Source organism: Syngnathus leptorhynchus, chromosome 9 (assembly GCF_054491065.1).
Source record: "Syngnathus leptorhynchus isolate UIUO chromosome 9, UIUO_Slep, whole genome shotgun sequence".
Classification (NCBI taxonomy): domain Eukaryota; kingdom Metazoa; phylum Chordata; class Actinopteri; order Syngnathiformes; family Syngnathidae; genus Syngnathus; species Syngnathus leptorhynchus.
Window position 1 is genome coordinate 7,482,298 of NC_141203.1, and position 15,629 is coordinate 7,497,926.

The 15,629-nt window shown below is 46.3% G+C and overlaps 1 protein-coding gene across 3 annotated transcripts; it reads right to left on the reverse strand.

The window, feature by feature from the left end:
* Positions 1 to 9,085: 9,085 nt before the first annotated feature.
* On the reverse strand, positions 9,086 to 15,596 carry LOC147050933 (uncharacterized). Of its 3 annotated transcripts, none has more exons than XM_085920547.1 (8): positions 15,220 to 15,596; positions 14,462 to 14,770; positions 13,569 to 13,642; positions 13,149 to 13,377; positions 10,488 to 12,409; positions 9,936 to 10,154; positions 9,631 to 9,771; positions 9,087 to 9,539 (listed from the first exon to the last, which is right to left on the reverse strand). In XM_085920547.1, exons 2-7 carry the CDS (start codon positions 14,721 to 14,723, stop codon positions 9,667 to 9,669), a joined length of 2,811 nt encoding a protein of 936 aa, XP_085776673.1. In that variant the 5' UTR covers positions 14,724 to 14,770; positions 15,220 to 15,596; the 3' UTR covers positions 9,087 to 9,539; positions 9,631 to 9,666. The 3 variants fall into 3 exon arrangements, with proteins under 3 accessions (XP_085776674.1, XP_085776673.1, XP_085776675.1); XM_085920549.1 differs by having other exon boundaries at positions 15,471 to 15,573; XM_085920548.1 differs by having other exon boundaries at positions 9,086 to 9,539; positions 9,626 to 9,771; positions 14,462 to 15,596.
* Between the last annotated feature and the right edge of the window lie 33 nt (positions 15,597 to 15,629).

A 15,629-nucleotide genomic window follows, 5' to 3' on the forward strand; every position in this document is an offset into this window, starting at 1 on the left:
GGCGGATCACGATGCCCAATCCCTCCCCGCTCTTGTTTAGCGTCGCCTGCAGTCGTGTTGTGGCACTCTCGTCTGCGGCGGCTGATTGTTAACCACGTGGCGAGGACTAAAACAATGTTTATTGAGCGGTCATTACCCCCCCCCCCCATCCCCATCCCTCTGGTGAGCCCACCCACCTGTGTCTCTCCATTCCACTAAAGTGGACTGTTAAAGACTAATCAGAGGCGAGGACAATTAAGACGCTTTCCTAATGAGAGCGGGATTTACGGCGAGACGTGAGGTGAGGAGACGGGGACTGATGATCATGATTGGAGTCGGGGAGGAGGGAAGGGAGGGGGGTGGGAGTGACCACCTTGCATGATTCTGCCTATGAATGCTCGCAGACAGGAAACAATACATGCACATATTCCTCAGCCCATATTCCCCCCTGCTTGTTGCCATGGGAACGGAAGCAGACGGAGTAGGTTCCTGTATCCCTCAGGTCTCACACGCAAACACACACACACACACACACACACACACACACACACACACACACACACACACACACACACACACACGTACGCTTCTATGCTGTCAGAGCTGGCTGCTCCTGTGTGGGCCACTGATACACACTGATTAAAGCAAGTTATAATTTGATTTTCTCAGCAGGCGCCGTTTAATAGAGCAGTTTAACTAAAGCTGTGCCTTCCCCCGAGGCTTAGAGGGAAGGAGACGAGAGGGAGCGAGCGTAAGAAAGAAAAGGCAAAAGATAGAGAGAGAGAGAGAGAGAGGCGCTAATCCCAAACATTGCTTTCTCCTGTTTATTAATACTGTATGTGCATCCCTTCTTTCCCCCCCCTGGTTGTAATATTGGTCCATTGTGGTTGTGGCGTTTAATTAAAGTCTCATCTAAAAAAAAAAAAAAGTACTTCCTCCCGTCTCTGTCGTGTCGCTCTCTCTCTCCGCTTCCCACCTCTTTCTGCTCCCCTTCTCCTGCTATTTCAGACCCATTTAGTGGGATAAGCATCTTGAGACAGACAGTTTTTTTTTTCCCCCCCCTCCACCCTCGCCGCCACCCCCTTTCTCGCATCTCTTTCAGAGCGAGGGATATAGAGACTGGCATCCCGGTGCCCGCCTCGGAATACCAAGCAGGGGCTCGGGCATGTTAATATGCAGTGTGTGTGGGGGGGGGGACAGAGGCTGAGATCAAAGAGGAGGCACAGACAGACGGACGGACAGATACAGCAAAGGATGGGCTGGGGGTGGGTGGAAAAAGAAGGAGTGAGACCTCCTTGCCTTCGCATCATCATTCCCACGTCATTCCCTTGACCCCCCCCCCCCCCACACACTCCTCTGCCAAAGGCTTCATTACAAAGCGTGTTCCTACAATTGCATTGATGTTTTTAATCGTGGTCAGAATGCATTTTTGCGTCCATCTTGCCTCTGGTCGACGGCCAAACCCCGAAGAGGCATCAATGGGCTGAAATTTTAATAAAAAGAGGTAGCACGTGTGAAACATGAATCATTATCATGCTGCAAAAATATGCCGTTAGCGTGGGTGAGGGTAAAGGATAAGGAGGAAGAAAGGGTGAGGAAGAATCAGAGGGCACATAATGAAAGATTAACTTCTCTGGCAAGAGTGCTAGAATTGCAAAAGCATTGATTCCTGCCTGAAAACGAAGGAATAAATGGAGTAAAATGCGGGAACAGGGGCTTCTCATTTGGATATAAACATCGCCTGAATGCAAACACATTGCAGACAGGATTAACATAGACAGCGGCTAGCGTAAATGTCAACCACTCGACAGCTAGACTAGTCGCCAGTCAATCACAGGGCACGTATATGTCAAATGGCCATTCAGACATAATGGGTTTCTTTTTCGTACACAGCGTTTATGTGCTCGGGCGTAAAAACTGGTACGTCTTGATTTTTTAGCAAGTACTAGCCTCCTTTAGCATGTTTGGGAATTTGCAATGCATTTCTTTTACAGTACATGCCCTCGGTGTAGCTACTAGCTTATTATGCTACCGACTGCTAGACGGCTCACCTGCGCTGAATATTAAGAGAATGGGAGGAGCCACTTCCAATGGCTGGGTAGCAAGTGGGCTGTGTTCATTCCCACAACGGCGCAAACGCCCGTTTCTAACAGCGTGTTTGTGTTCAATAATAATAATGACACTACCACATCGATGCTAAGTCTGTGTCCCTATGGAATTTCACATTGCATGTTAAAAATCCAGTAGCAGAGATAATGTGGTTGTTTTTAAATGCACAATGTGTCATTGGCTGTTTGATGTTGAGTTTGACAGTAACCTTCAATTGAGAGTGGAAATAAACAGCTTGAGGCATCTTTTTTGAAGAATATTTACTCATGGTAGCTGCCAAACTGTTGCTTGCTGTGAAGTGAGTTTAGTCACCTACAGCGTTTTTTTTCTCACTTTGCAAGTAAAAGAAGAAAAATCGACTGATTAATGGCTCTTATCTTTAATTCGGCTAACTTGTATCTCAAGGCACCACTGTGTAATATCGTTGAGACGAGTGATTTCACACGGTTTGTTGTGAAGCATTTTAGTCGACTTTGATTTTTTTTTTTTGCAGAGGGTGAGTCATTTTCCGAACCCAATTTCGAAAGCTAACAACAAGCTAAGGGGGCTCCGTGAGTGCACTCAAGGCTTCTTGCTGAGGAGAGGAGGGAGAAGAGAGGGCAGATTAAATGAAACCTGCTTCTCCGATTCCAGGATAAATTGCGGCGAAGATGACGATGAATCACCTACGTAGCACATACACACGCTTATTTAAGTCTGAATGGCGCAAGGGCACAATGACACACAGCGCATTGACATTTCTTCACATGGACCTGCCTCACCCTCACCTCCACTTGTACTTTCTGTTCGGCATCTTCCCAAAAGACACATCATGATGTCTTGGAGAAAGAAAAGAAAAAAGTTGCCATAGAATCGCAGTAACGGAAACAAGCCGACACGCGTGGGGGGCCAAGTCCTCCCTTATTAGCCCTGATTCCCCCTGAGTGACATCCTTAACAAAAGGATGCAGCCTCTGCCGCCATGGCAACAGCCTCCTCTATCTCTGCACGCCGCATGTGAGCATGATGAGATCTCACTCTTCCTCTCACTCCATCGCTCCTTTTTTTCCCCCCCACTCAATAGTTGTTGTTTTTTTCCCCCCCCAACTCCTCTTTTCTGTTTACTCCTCCATCTCGACTCATTGGATGCCTACGGTGCGGTAATCAATACATAAGACGCTTCACTTTTTGAAAATAATGGTTGTTCTCCATAGAAGATAAAAAAAAATACATGATTGCATTTTTGTATTGTCAGCAAATTTCTGCGCCATTTTTTAAACCATTGCTTAATTAAAGTAAAAAAAAAAAAACATGCAATAATATGTTGTAGTTACCCCTACGAGTCTAAGCACGGCATTGTGGGATTAAAAAATAAGGCCCAAAAAATCCACCTGATAATATCCATCTCAGGAGGCGACCATTTTGCCACTTGCTGTTGTCGATTGAGCCTAAGTGCTCGGGTAACGACCAATCACAGCCGAGCGATTTTCGGTTTGATGTTTGCGAGCAACAGAGATGCAATTTAGCATTTTAAATAAAACAGCAGACTGAAATACGAAACTACTTGGGTTGTTAATTAAATTTGGGTATTTTGTGAAGCTCCCAATGTTGATATTTGCCAATGTTGTCTCTTATCCAAGTTCTACTTGAGGTAATAGAGCTGTGTGCATGTGTGTGTGTGTGTGTGTGTGTAATCCATGCTTGCAGGGGGGACTCTGACATGGAGGCCTCTCGAGTCCAAGGCAGCAGCCAGTGTGTCTGGTGTCACAGCAAATCAACTGTCAGCTGTACACCACCTGCCCACCCACACGCACCCCCCACACACACACAGTCAAACAAACTCTAAAGAGAGCGACTATGAATAGAACAGCCATAGTGTTGCCATTTTCTCCCTCCTCTTCTTCTCTGTAGCCCATGCCGGTGTCACCGTTGTTATTTTGCAACATGTCTTCCTCTTTTTTTTCCTTACCAATTCTTTCTTGCTTCGGTACATACTACACTAGCTAAGGTCACCTTAAGACATCATCTGCAGCCATCATTATTGACGAGAGGGAGGGAGAGATGCTTTGAGTCAGATTTGATCCGGGGGGGCACTTGGGGGAGGCCTTGTCTGGGGAAGCGTCTCTGGGGAGGATTTCCAGTGGCTGCGTGCCCATGTGCAACTAGAAGATGTTATTAGACAGTTATTACACTGTGTAGCTTCCACATAATACTGTGTGTGTGCGTGTGTGTGTGTGTGTGTGTGTGTGTGCGTGCAATATTCTGCTCTGTCTGGTCCCTCTGTTTCTCTGCTGTCTGTGGCCTCCTCTTCCCTATGAATACTAATGCGCTTCAAACCCCAGAGATCAAGACTCCTCCTCCTCCTTCCTCCACGCGCCTCCCTCCCTCCCCTCGCCGGCGCCTTCATCCGTCTCCTCCTCCTCCTCCTTTAAATTCTCTCTCTTACTAGCCCATCTTCTTCTCCACCTCAAATGCCCGCCCAGTTTTTCTTTTCCTGTCCTACTTCCTCTCCCTTTCCTTTACATCCACAGTGGGTGAGAACGTCAGCGTCATTTCGAGTGTGCGTGCACAAATGTAATTGCATGCACATTCAGATATTTCAACAAAAAAAAAAAAAAAAAAGCCATCTCCCGAAGCTGTACACCAGTGGCTCAAAGTGCACTCTCACCCCCAATACATTGTGACATGCTGGAAATTATTCACGGCCTAATTGGTTTTAAAATTGCCTAACCTGTCAGGCTCTTTATGTGTGATATAGAAGAGCAGCAGCACTTCAGTAGCACTTCTCGAGACTTTCAAGATTCCATACCGACACCGATTTGGTCTAGGAACGGAAACCTGCGACCATCAATTAAATGGGAGATTGGGAATTTTAGCCAAGCTTTGAGGAAAAATAAAGCTTTAAAGAAGGAAGGACAATTGATTTTGTAAACGGGCCACGTGAGAAACTGGAATGCTTGCCAAACAAGTTCCACGCTAACAGATATTATTTTTAGTTGGTTAGTGTTGGGAAATAAGACTTTAATCCGAAAGGAAATTGACGGTGTCAGACAAATGGGGACTGAGGAGTCGAATCCTGCAGCGTGTACAGCTAAGGCACAATTGATTCAACCCATCTTTTGCTATTTCAGCTTTTATTCAAGAGGAGACTAAGGGGCTATGGAGAAACTGTGGAGACTAAGGAGTTTAATATTGATCATGATTAGTAAGTGGGAAGGAACTGATGTACCCAAAACATCGGAACTGTGAAGCAGATGTGCTAACCACTAGTCCACCATGCTCTTTGTGCCAGTAACAATATTAGTTCCGCTGTATTGCGTTCTGTGAGGAAACGATTACAGCTGGACTGTGTTAAGGTTGCAGTAGATACTCAATTTGGGTGTCAGCAATCTAAATATGCAGACATGTTTTTTTTTCCATGCTTGTGTCCATGGCGGCATTTGGGAATAATGAAGCAGGCGTGGAGGAGGAATTCTGCAAGATCTGCCGACTGCATTCCTCCTGACGTAGAGGAGGGATGTTCTTATAGCTACAACGCTACAGGTTGTCTCACACGCACACACACACACACACACACACACACACACACACTCAAAACAATAACAACCCCTGCCAGGAACAAAACACACAGCCAGACACAACACCCACACATTATAATAATAATAATAATAATAACAACAACGAGAGCACACACAGAAACACACAGTCACACACGATCGAGATGCAAGCAAACAATTCACACTGCGGGACCACTTTGGGTTTCATCATCTTTCCCTTTTTTTTTTCCCCCCTTCCTCGGTTGCTTTCTTTCTCTTGAGAGCTGGGGAAGGGAAAAGGGGGAGTAGAGAAGAGGGGAAACGGGAGGGGAGGAGGGGGTGTCTCATTCCCCATCTTTTGTTGCTTCTCGAGAGGGAGAGAGTGAGGACATATCCACACTCTTCTCCAGCCCCCATTCACACACACAGACACACAGACACACACACACACACACACACACACACACACACACACACACACACACACACACACACACACACACGCACACACGCACACACGCACACAAAAGCGGCACTAAAAGCTCATTTGTGCCACACACACACACTCCTCAACGTTGCTCTTGTGGAACCCCCCTCCCCGAGCCGCACTTGGTACGATCTGAGCATTCCTGCCAAGTAGCTTTCACACACAGAGGCAAAAAGCTTGTCTCAGGCAATTGCTGACAAGCTACAAACAAGGCGAGCTGCTTCTCCTCCCCTCTCACCCTTAGCGACCCGTATGTTTGCAGCTACCCATCCTCGCTTTTTTTTTTTAACCCTTTACCACCCAAACGCCGCCTCCACCTCCTCCCCCATGCTCTTCCTCCTCCTTCCCACTGAAAATGAGGGGGCCCCAGCAGCATAAATTGTCAGCTGTTCTTGGGCGTACTCTCTGTAAGCCCACATATGCAGGCGCTAGTGCTGCGAGGGTAACCCGAGTAAGCAAGACCCTGCTGGTTTCCGAGATTTGAAAAGGTAGACGGAGGCCCCCCGAATAATGCGGCAGTGTGAAGGCACTACTTACAGTTGGGCCTAATGGTGCCATTGGCTGGCATTGTGTTGTTCATGCAAATATCTACAACCCAAATATGAATCACAATACAATGTTTAGACTATCGTGGGGTTGCATACAATGTATCATGAAGACAATTTTTGAATTGATGTCTTTAAACAGTTTTGGTATAGTGATTCCATGCTTCAATTGAATGGACATTTTGGTTGCCTCTGGTGTGCAAAAATCTCAACCGAGGTCAGTAAGATGCAGTAATATTAGTCTTTTTACAGAGAATAAGGAATAAATTCCAATGAGTATTTGTATATCGTCTGTCTACATGTGTTGCTGCACCATTTGTGTAATCTGGATCACTTGAAGTCCAAGTACCATAGTACAGTGGAATTTTATAGTTTAATTACAGTGGAAAGTGCCCCCCCCCCCCAATTATTTTTTATTTTTTTTAAACAACTCACTCAGTGATGACGAATGACCAAGTTGACTATCAACATTTTTAACTGTTGTTTCAACATTATAAGACAACCATTGTGTTATAAAACAAAAAGGCCACTGGCTCTTTCGGCTAAAACATGACAAAGCATCATGAAGATATTTGCAGAGCGGCACTGTCATCTAGTGGATTTGCACAGACATGGCTGTATTTACATTGTAAAACTAATTTATGTGAAGTAATGGAGAGCCAACCACTTGGTGAAAAAAAAATTACCAATATAAGATCATGTAGAGTGAATTATTTCCTTCCAGGGCCATCATAAAATTGAAACAGTGTATTTAAGCAAACATTTTATTATGATTATCCATCATCCGTCCCAATAAAAATAATTGAACTAGTTTAATAGAACAAAATAAAACTACTTACTCTTTGATGACAGATGCAAAGTGTGGAATAGCGAAGAAGTTGACCTCTTGCATTCACATCTGTTCTTAGCCGTCACACATACAAATGGAAAAACAGATTACCCACTCAGTAATAAAGCAGAAAACTTGTAAGTAAAACTACTCACCTTTTAAGCAGCATATAAATGCACTCTCGAAGAATTTCATTTAGGTGCCATGGCAAACACCGCAACCACGTGTATACTTTAGGTACTGCAATGGTCGAGAATGTATCACATTTGAGCACAGACAAACAATTTGGAGTCAAAAATATATTGCGAAAGCGGCTCGGTGGAGCAGTGGGTAGCACGTCCGCCTCACAGTTAGGAGGGTGCGGGTTCGATTCCACCTCCGGCCCTCCCTGTGTGGAGTTTGCATGTTCTCCCCGAGCCCGCGTGGGTTTTCTCCGGGCACTCCGGTTTCCTCCCACATCCCAAAAACATGCTTGGTAGGCCGATTGAAGGCTCTAAACTGTCCCTAGGTATGAGTGCGAGTGCGGATGGTTGTTCGTCTCTGTGTGCCCAGCGATTGGCTGGCAACCGGTTCAGGGTGTCCCCCGCCTACTGCCCGATGACGGCTGGGATAGGCTCCAGCACGCCCGCGACCCCCGTGGGGACAAAGCGGTTCAGAAAATGAATGAATGAATATATTGCGGATGTGGTTTCTAAATGTGTCATATTTGAGATATTCTGGTTCCTGCATTGATTTTTTTATGTCCGTATTTTCTCCCACATCCCCAAAAACTCGCATATAAAGTTGATTGAAGACTAACTATTCCATATGCACATGTGGTTGTTTATCTATACGTGATATGTGCTGGGTCAGCGAGCAGTCCACGGTGTACTTCGGATGTCGCGCAAAGTCAGCTGGAATAGGATCCAAATACCCTCAAACGGCATGAATCGCTTTACAAAAGCAGAATCTTTGAGACAATGTTATATACTCAGATTTATTGATCAGATTAGAACATCCCCAGAGCAAACACATAACCTTCCCAACCACAAGAAGCACAGGAATGGATTTAAAATCATCTCATTTTCAATAAAACTCGCAATCACTTACTTCCCGACAATATGTTAAAAGGTCCCAGCATTATTTATAAATACTCTTGTATTTTTTTTTTGTTAAATATTCTATCATTGTCATGCTGGCTCAACACATGAGGTCGAGACTATAGCAAAAAGAAAATAAAGGTAATTAAAGCAAGTATAATAATATAAAAGTCAAAAATGTATTCAGTCTTTTAACAGACAGTAATATTTTCGAAAATCAATTTGTGAATCATAAACTCTATGTGCACACATTGCATTTATTCAGTAGGAGGGAAACGGGCTTAGATAAAAGGTGGAGGATAGGATGGCTCAAGTTTGCCATTGTGAAGCAGTCACGTTGCAAAAATCCATACCAACGTACTGCAGATGCACATGCGGTGTTGTCGGAACGGTCGCGTACGCTCCTTGTACGGAATAGTAGGACGCGAGACAGGCAGATCAGAACGGAGGGCGGCGCCGGCGAGTGAAGTTATTACAGAGTAGACCACACCAAAACAGACACTGAAATACCCAAAGGACCGCCTAAACTCCCCCCCCCCCCCCCCCCCGATAAAACACTTCAAGTATTCCCACCCATGGCTTCAAGTCTTCCCCACCTTCAAATTCACCATCAGCTCTTCGAATGACAACATAAGTGCACTCACTCCAAATATCAACTGTACACGTAGGATTGATGACACTATATAACGGGAGCCAATTAAAACAATCACGGTTTTCATTTTTATACACAAGCATGTTGATGATGACGTGGGATCGATGTTACGCGGCGGCGGCGTCATGTTCCCCCGCCCCCTGAGTATAATATTCAAGTTTGGATCTTTTTTTTTGGGAGGGGAAACGGACAAACGGCCACCTTGGTTTTGGCTTTCAAACACCACAAGACTTAGATAAGAATCAAAAGAACAGTCACTTGTCTTTACAGACCCCGTTGTGCTTGTGGGTGACGGCTCCATTATGTACACGCTTCCGATTGCTCGTGTCACTTTCTTGTCAGACTCTAGGTGGGGGGAGAAAAAAAAAAGAAAAAAAAAAAGACTATCAGTTGTAGATGACCTCAGTGTGCATCTCAGTCACCCACCTCACCTCACCTTGGTTCAGCAGACGCTTTGGCCAACAAACTGGCCTCAGGAGCCAGCAACAATGCAGCTCCTGCATTTGTACAACTTGGGGTCATGGGTGCGGATGTGGTTCCGTACATTCCTCAGTCGGAAGAAGGTCTTGCTGCAAAGCTTCAGAGCAAAAGGTGGTCAGACAACATCATCAACTGCAAAAAAATATATACCGTCTTGACGATACCCTACGACTGCAACTTCAGCCTGTCGAACAATAAATCATCTCCAATGTCCTCTAATAACAGCAAACACAGTCGAGGAAGGAGAGAGTCAGGACTTACCAGACACGGCCAGTGCTTGCCCTCGATGTGCCGCAGGCGATGCAAGATCAGAGCATCGCAATCCTGATAGGAGGTGGAGCATTGCGCGCAAGAATGGGCCGCCTTGGGGGCTTTGGGGGCCTGGCTGCGCGGGCCCCGCAGCTGCTTTAGCCTTGCCCGGTGAACAGAGTCCAAGACGACACAGCCCCTGCTGCTCAAGGGGATCTCGGTAGGCTCTTGCTGATGGGTTCCAAGAAGAAAACAGGCAATGATTGTTAGGGGAGAGGCTTACACAAGACTGTACATGCATAAAGACTCAAACTAAGGCTGGACATTTTAAAAGATTGAACTGTGATTTTATCCGAACAAATCATGCGATTTCAATTCCTAATTTTCTTCAAATCAAGCTTGAGTGCAATATTCCCTATGTACAGTAGCATACACAAAAATAAGAGAAAACTACATCAAGCCACTTGAGAGGCTGTGAGAGAGATGCAGTTCTTTTAAGGCTTTTCGAATGGTTCAATAACCAAGACCTGTCATCATGAACTATTGGCCACCCCTTTCACCTACCTTTGGTATGACAGGTGTAGCCTTTGTCCTTTTGGATCTGGCCGAAGGAGTCTTAGGTTGGGAGTTAGCCCTTGGTCTCTGAACCCTGTTCTGGCTCACACTCGTCTCCTCTCTCTCCCTCTTCACCACTGCCAAGGTGGGCGGTGGTCCTCTGGCTCTCAGTGCCCTGTGGTTGGACTGACCCGTTCCAAATTTTTCGTTGACTTGTGACACGGAGCGTGTCAAACAGATATCCACGCTCTCTTCTTCTTTCTTGATTCCCACCATGGGCGCCCCGGACGGCCGACAGAAGCTGAACAAAAACCCCGAGTCCAGTAGTTTGATGGGAGGCTTGCTCTGGCGCTTACCCAGGTCGGGGGAGGGCGGATCCAAGAAAGGTCCGCCGACTGGCACTGGATCTGCCGGTTCCTCTTTGATGACTTTGTATAAAGGGTGGTCGTAGATGGCTGGGGGAGGAGAGTTCTCTGAGAACTGGAACCCGCCAGGTGGATCGACCTTTATTTGACTCCCTGTGTCGTCCATCTCCTCCCTCAACACTTTCCTGGGCCGACCCCGGGGCTTCCTCCCCCCTCCTGCGCTGCCCCGCCTGGGCTTGGCTTTTGTCCCCGGACGGCTGCTGTTGTAGCGCGGTGTCTTGACCGCCTCGACGGTGATGTTGCTCCTGGCCTGTGTTCTCTGAGAAGGTTGATTGACTGACGCGAGAGAGAGACCTGAGACTGAGTATTCGGCTGGTTCTGATTTGATCCTGACTTTGTTCGCCGCTGGAGTTTTGCTGGCCGTACGGCGCAGGGACTGCTGGACTGGAGGATGGACACTAGCACCGTTCCTCACAGATCGTCTGAGCTCTCTACCACTGAAGCCAGGCTGGCAGTTCGCTCGGAACATATCAGGTAAGACTCCTTTACTTCGCATGCTCCTGTCGCTAGGAGGGACTTGTTTGTTAGGATTACGTCTCTTTGAAATTGCTTCAGTGACAGGTGGGACACCAGATTTGGTCTTCCCACCCTTGTTGAGTAGGAGATTGTTCACAGGGTTGCAGAGGGGAAGAGACAGCGTCACAGGCCTGTATGGCAGCACTGGCGGAGCGGGGCGGGGATTCCGTCGCTTGGTCAGAGAGTAGTTGTTGGCTTTAAGCTTCCTGAGTCGTTTCTTCTGCCGCCAACCAATCAGATCTTCCGGTCGAGGGAGAAGGACTGTCCTCTGGAGGCCGAGAACCATCATCAGTTTGTACTTCTCCTGGGCTCTTGCATAGTCCTCCTCGTCCACTCCCAACTCTTCTTCTTCCTGCTTCACCCTGACGGGGCTGCAAACCGGACTAGATCTGGGGGCTCCCGACTTCCGGTTTTGTCGAGGGCTTTCAGGCATGGACAGTGTTCTCTGAACCTCCTGAGCAGCACCGGGACTTGACCGGAGGAGACGAGTGTTGGATGGAGATATGGCTGAGTAATTTTTGGACTGCGGGGTGCCAACATTTCTGGATACGGCAATTTTCTTAGAGGAAGGAGATTTGAAGTCCATGAGCTTCATCCGGTGTGAAGGACTCATGGGGAGCCCGTTATGAACTTTGGCATTTGGTGTCCTGCACACATTACAACTTGGACCCACCTCCAAAGACTCATCAGATGCATCCAGTTTTAAGTGGAAGCTGCCATTGTTATCCTCTAATTCCCTTTTCCTTTTGGTTTCTATCTGTTGGTGATGGCGCTGACTGCAAACGTCGCCATAGCCCAATTTTAAGTCCCGGCTAGGATGAACAATGTTGCGGTGGTTCTCTTTCATTAGAGCAGAGCAGGCCTCCACAGCAGGCCACATGCCGAGGTGGCGGGCCATGGTGATGACTTCGGGAAGGTCCTCCCGGCGCACACACAGAGTGGAGGAGTAGGAGAAGTCCAGGAGAGACAAAAGACTGTCCTCGCTGAAGCCTGTGTGGAGGAGACAGACCTGTCTGTTAGGTACGTGGAGACAGCGCTGATTGGTGAGCACTTAGCGGAAACAGGGAGATAATAACAGCAAGACTGTTGAAAAGTGCTTTAAGCCACTTGCTCCTTTATGACCTCACATCATGCTAACATCCAAGTGATGAAGCCCCAAGGTATAAGATGAAAGTGAGCCTTTTCTTCCAAAATAAATGAACGCAATATTTTGAAGAGCTAAAAGAATGGTCGATTTGAGCAAAATTGAGTTTGAATGATTTGCAAAGGGTGGGTAAATCAAATAGAAGTGAACTATGCTTATTCCAAAGTATGACATTTTTGACAACATCGTGAGCTCTGTGAAAATGTCCTTTTACTTTGTAAGATTGTTACACGCTGAGGAAGATTAACGATGCTTTATCAATTTATCATAAGAAGCGACGATAACATTTTCAGTAATCCCCCAAATATTAGTGAAACAGACATTTGGGGAGGATTGAGTAAAATGTCTAATTTTTGTGTTCATTTATGGTCCTGGGTCAGAGCTAATGTTTTTTTAATTATTTTAGATGCTTTTGCATGCAATTCTAATTTGTAGGCTCACTTTCACACATAACACTGGTCTGCAACAAAAAAAATATATTTTACCAATGGGTTTTTCAGAATGAAGACAAAGACATACGGGATGTTTTTTCTGAAACACTTAACTGTAAATCAGACAACGCGACATATGCTGATGTTAACCTACCGGTGAGATCTATGTCTGCCTTCATACTAGAATCCATCTCGGTAAAGATTTCCTGGAAGTGGTCGCTGACGGCTGCCAGCACGGCTCTGTGCGCGGCGTAGGACTGCCCGTTAGTACGCAGAGTGATGTCACAGAACATTCCCGCCTCCCTCTGACTCCTCAGCTTGTTGAGCATGTCAGAGCTGTGCGACGCCATCGTCTTCGTGACGCATCCTCGGCTGCCGAGCTCCTACAGATAGGCGGATTTTAAAGGGGATAAAAAAAAAACAAAAAAAAAACAGGGTTAGACTGTAGGAATGAGGTGAGAAAGGTGATGTCAGGGACATCCAAGTTGGACAGAAGATGAGAGCAAGCAAGTATGAACCCAAACACTTATGACATAAGAAACAACCCCCCCTCAAAACTGCAATCCTTACTCACCTCTCTCTTTTTGTGTTGCTGGCTCTGACACTCAGAACAGTCCAGGACAAAGTCTCTGATGTGGAAGTACATCTCTGCAACAACAATAATGGACAAAAAAAAGATTTTTTTTCTCCTTCTCGAGGCTGGTCCACAGCTTCTAACACATCTTATTTAAAAAAGGTAAAAAGAAATTACCCCCCCCCGAATTATCATATGCAGTTTTGCAATCTACAATTGCTATAAACAGAAACAGTGACTATGATCTCATCAGCAAACTGAGACAAGAATAGTGGGTGACACATCAATGGGCTCTTTTAGAAAAAGACTTTTTTCCCTGCTTTTCCAGTTTCAAATATGTGATAAGATGCCAATTGGGTCACTTTATTTAGCTACAAAGAGAAAATATTCATACCGCACAGTTTTACCCTCATAGCAAACTACAGAGTCCATTATCCAGACCCATGGGTAAGTCCAAACAGGGTGCAGTTCTGGGTTCAAATCTCAGCATACACCTTAGTCATCCATCTATCAAAGTTGACCATTTGGTTATCAAGTTTGCTAAACTGTTCTGAGGTTCGACCCTTGGCTCTGGCCTTCTTGTGTGTGGTGGTTCGAATGTTCTCCCGAATGTTTGTGAGGGTTTTCGCCAGTACTTCAGATGCCTATAAGTGTTGATGTGAGTGCGAATGGTTGTTGTCCCCTTGCGATTGACTTGCAACTAGTCCTGGGAGAATCCTACTGGTACTATTGAAAATGATTGGATGGATCCAAGACTGTCAAAACAAGCGGACCTTTCTCCATCTACAATTTATGTCTGATTCCTAATCATTTATTGACCTTTGTGAAATGTGAAGAAAGGCTGTGATTTTGTTTTTTGTAATAAGCAAAGGTTGTTAAGATGACGTTCTTACCCTCCCACCAGTAGTTCTCGGCCACGCATTTGTATGTCTCCTCCAGGGAGAGGTGATGCTTGCCGGATGGTCGCCGGTGAAAGGTAGCAACCGCCTCCAGTCTCCGGTCCTCATCCAAAACCTCCCGGTAGTTTAGGAAACCCTTCTCTAGCTTCTTTCGGTAGAGCAGTCCGTCGATCCACTCGAAGTTCGAAGACCGGCTCCTTTCGCTGGCAACACTCGACCACGGCTTGGGGGGGCAAGTCGACCCCTTAACGGCCATCGTGACTTATGTTATATACCCTGATAGATCGGATGGAACCTTTGCCCCTGTTTTGAGGAGAAAAGTCCCTCAAGTCCAACTTAACACACTTTGACACCCTGATGCCTCATCAGTTGTCTCTTGATAAAAATGATTAGAAAATCAACTCTTATATAAATATTAGTGGCGAAAGTGCCAAACGAGAAAATCTTAGTGGATGCTCCTGATTTGGAACCTCGATGTCATCACGGGCATCCTTCGTCCTCGTTCAAATATCAAATATTTATATGGCTATAGTTCACGTTAAACGTTATGGTCACATTGTCATTGTTGTTGTGACGTTCAAACGGCGACACACTTGTTTTTGGGGGGGACTGTTCGCTCGAGTGGAGACAACAATTGCAGCCCAGAGGGGGAATCGCGCCAATAACGCCAAGTGATGTAAAGTCAGCCGCTTCGCTCGATCCCCGGCCGTTAGCAAGCTTTCCCTACGGGCAGCGTTCCGCGTTGCATCTACCTCAGGTGATCGGGAGTGGCCCTCGGGACGGAATCACTGCGGACGGCGTTAACTTGAGATTTGTTTCGACCAACTCGAGTCGGAAGCAACATGATGACGCAGCTATCAGCTCACCATCGCTACCTCCAACGACCTAAAAAAAAAAGCGAGGTTGCCCTGCGCTATCAGCGCTCTCTAATGTTACAAATAGTCACCTGGCCTCGCCGAAAAGAGTGCCAACAAGACTGTGTAATACAGATGCGAGTTCATACCGCTCCGGTTGCGGCAAAATCCAATCCGGTGGTCAAATAATCCAAAATTTAAACTCGCAACCTTCTGTTTGTTGCTAATCAGCCTAAAGGAGCCAACTCCTCCCCGCCTTCACACAGTGCACATAACCGTTAAAGAGCCCGAATGAGCTCGATTATGAT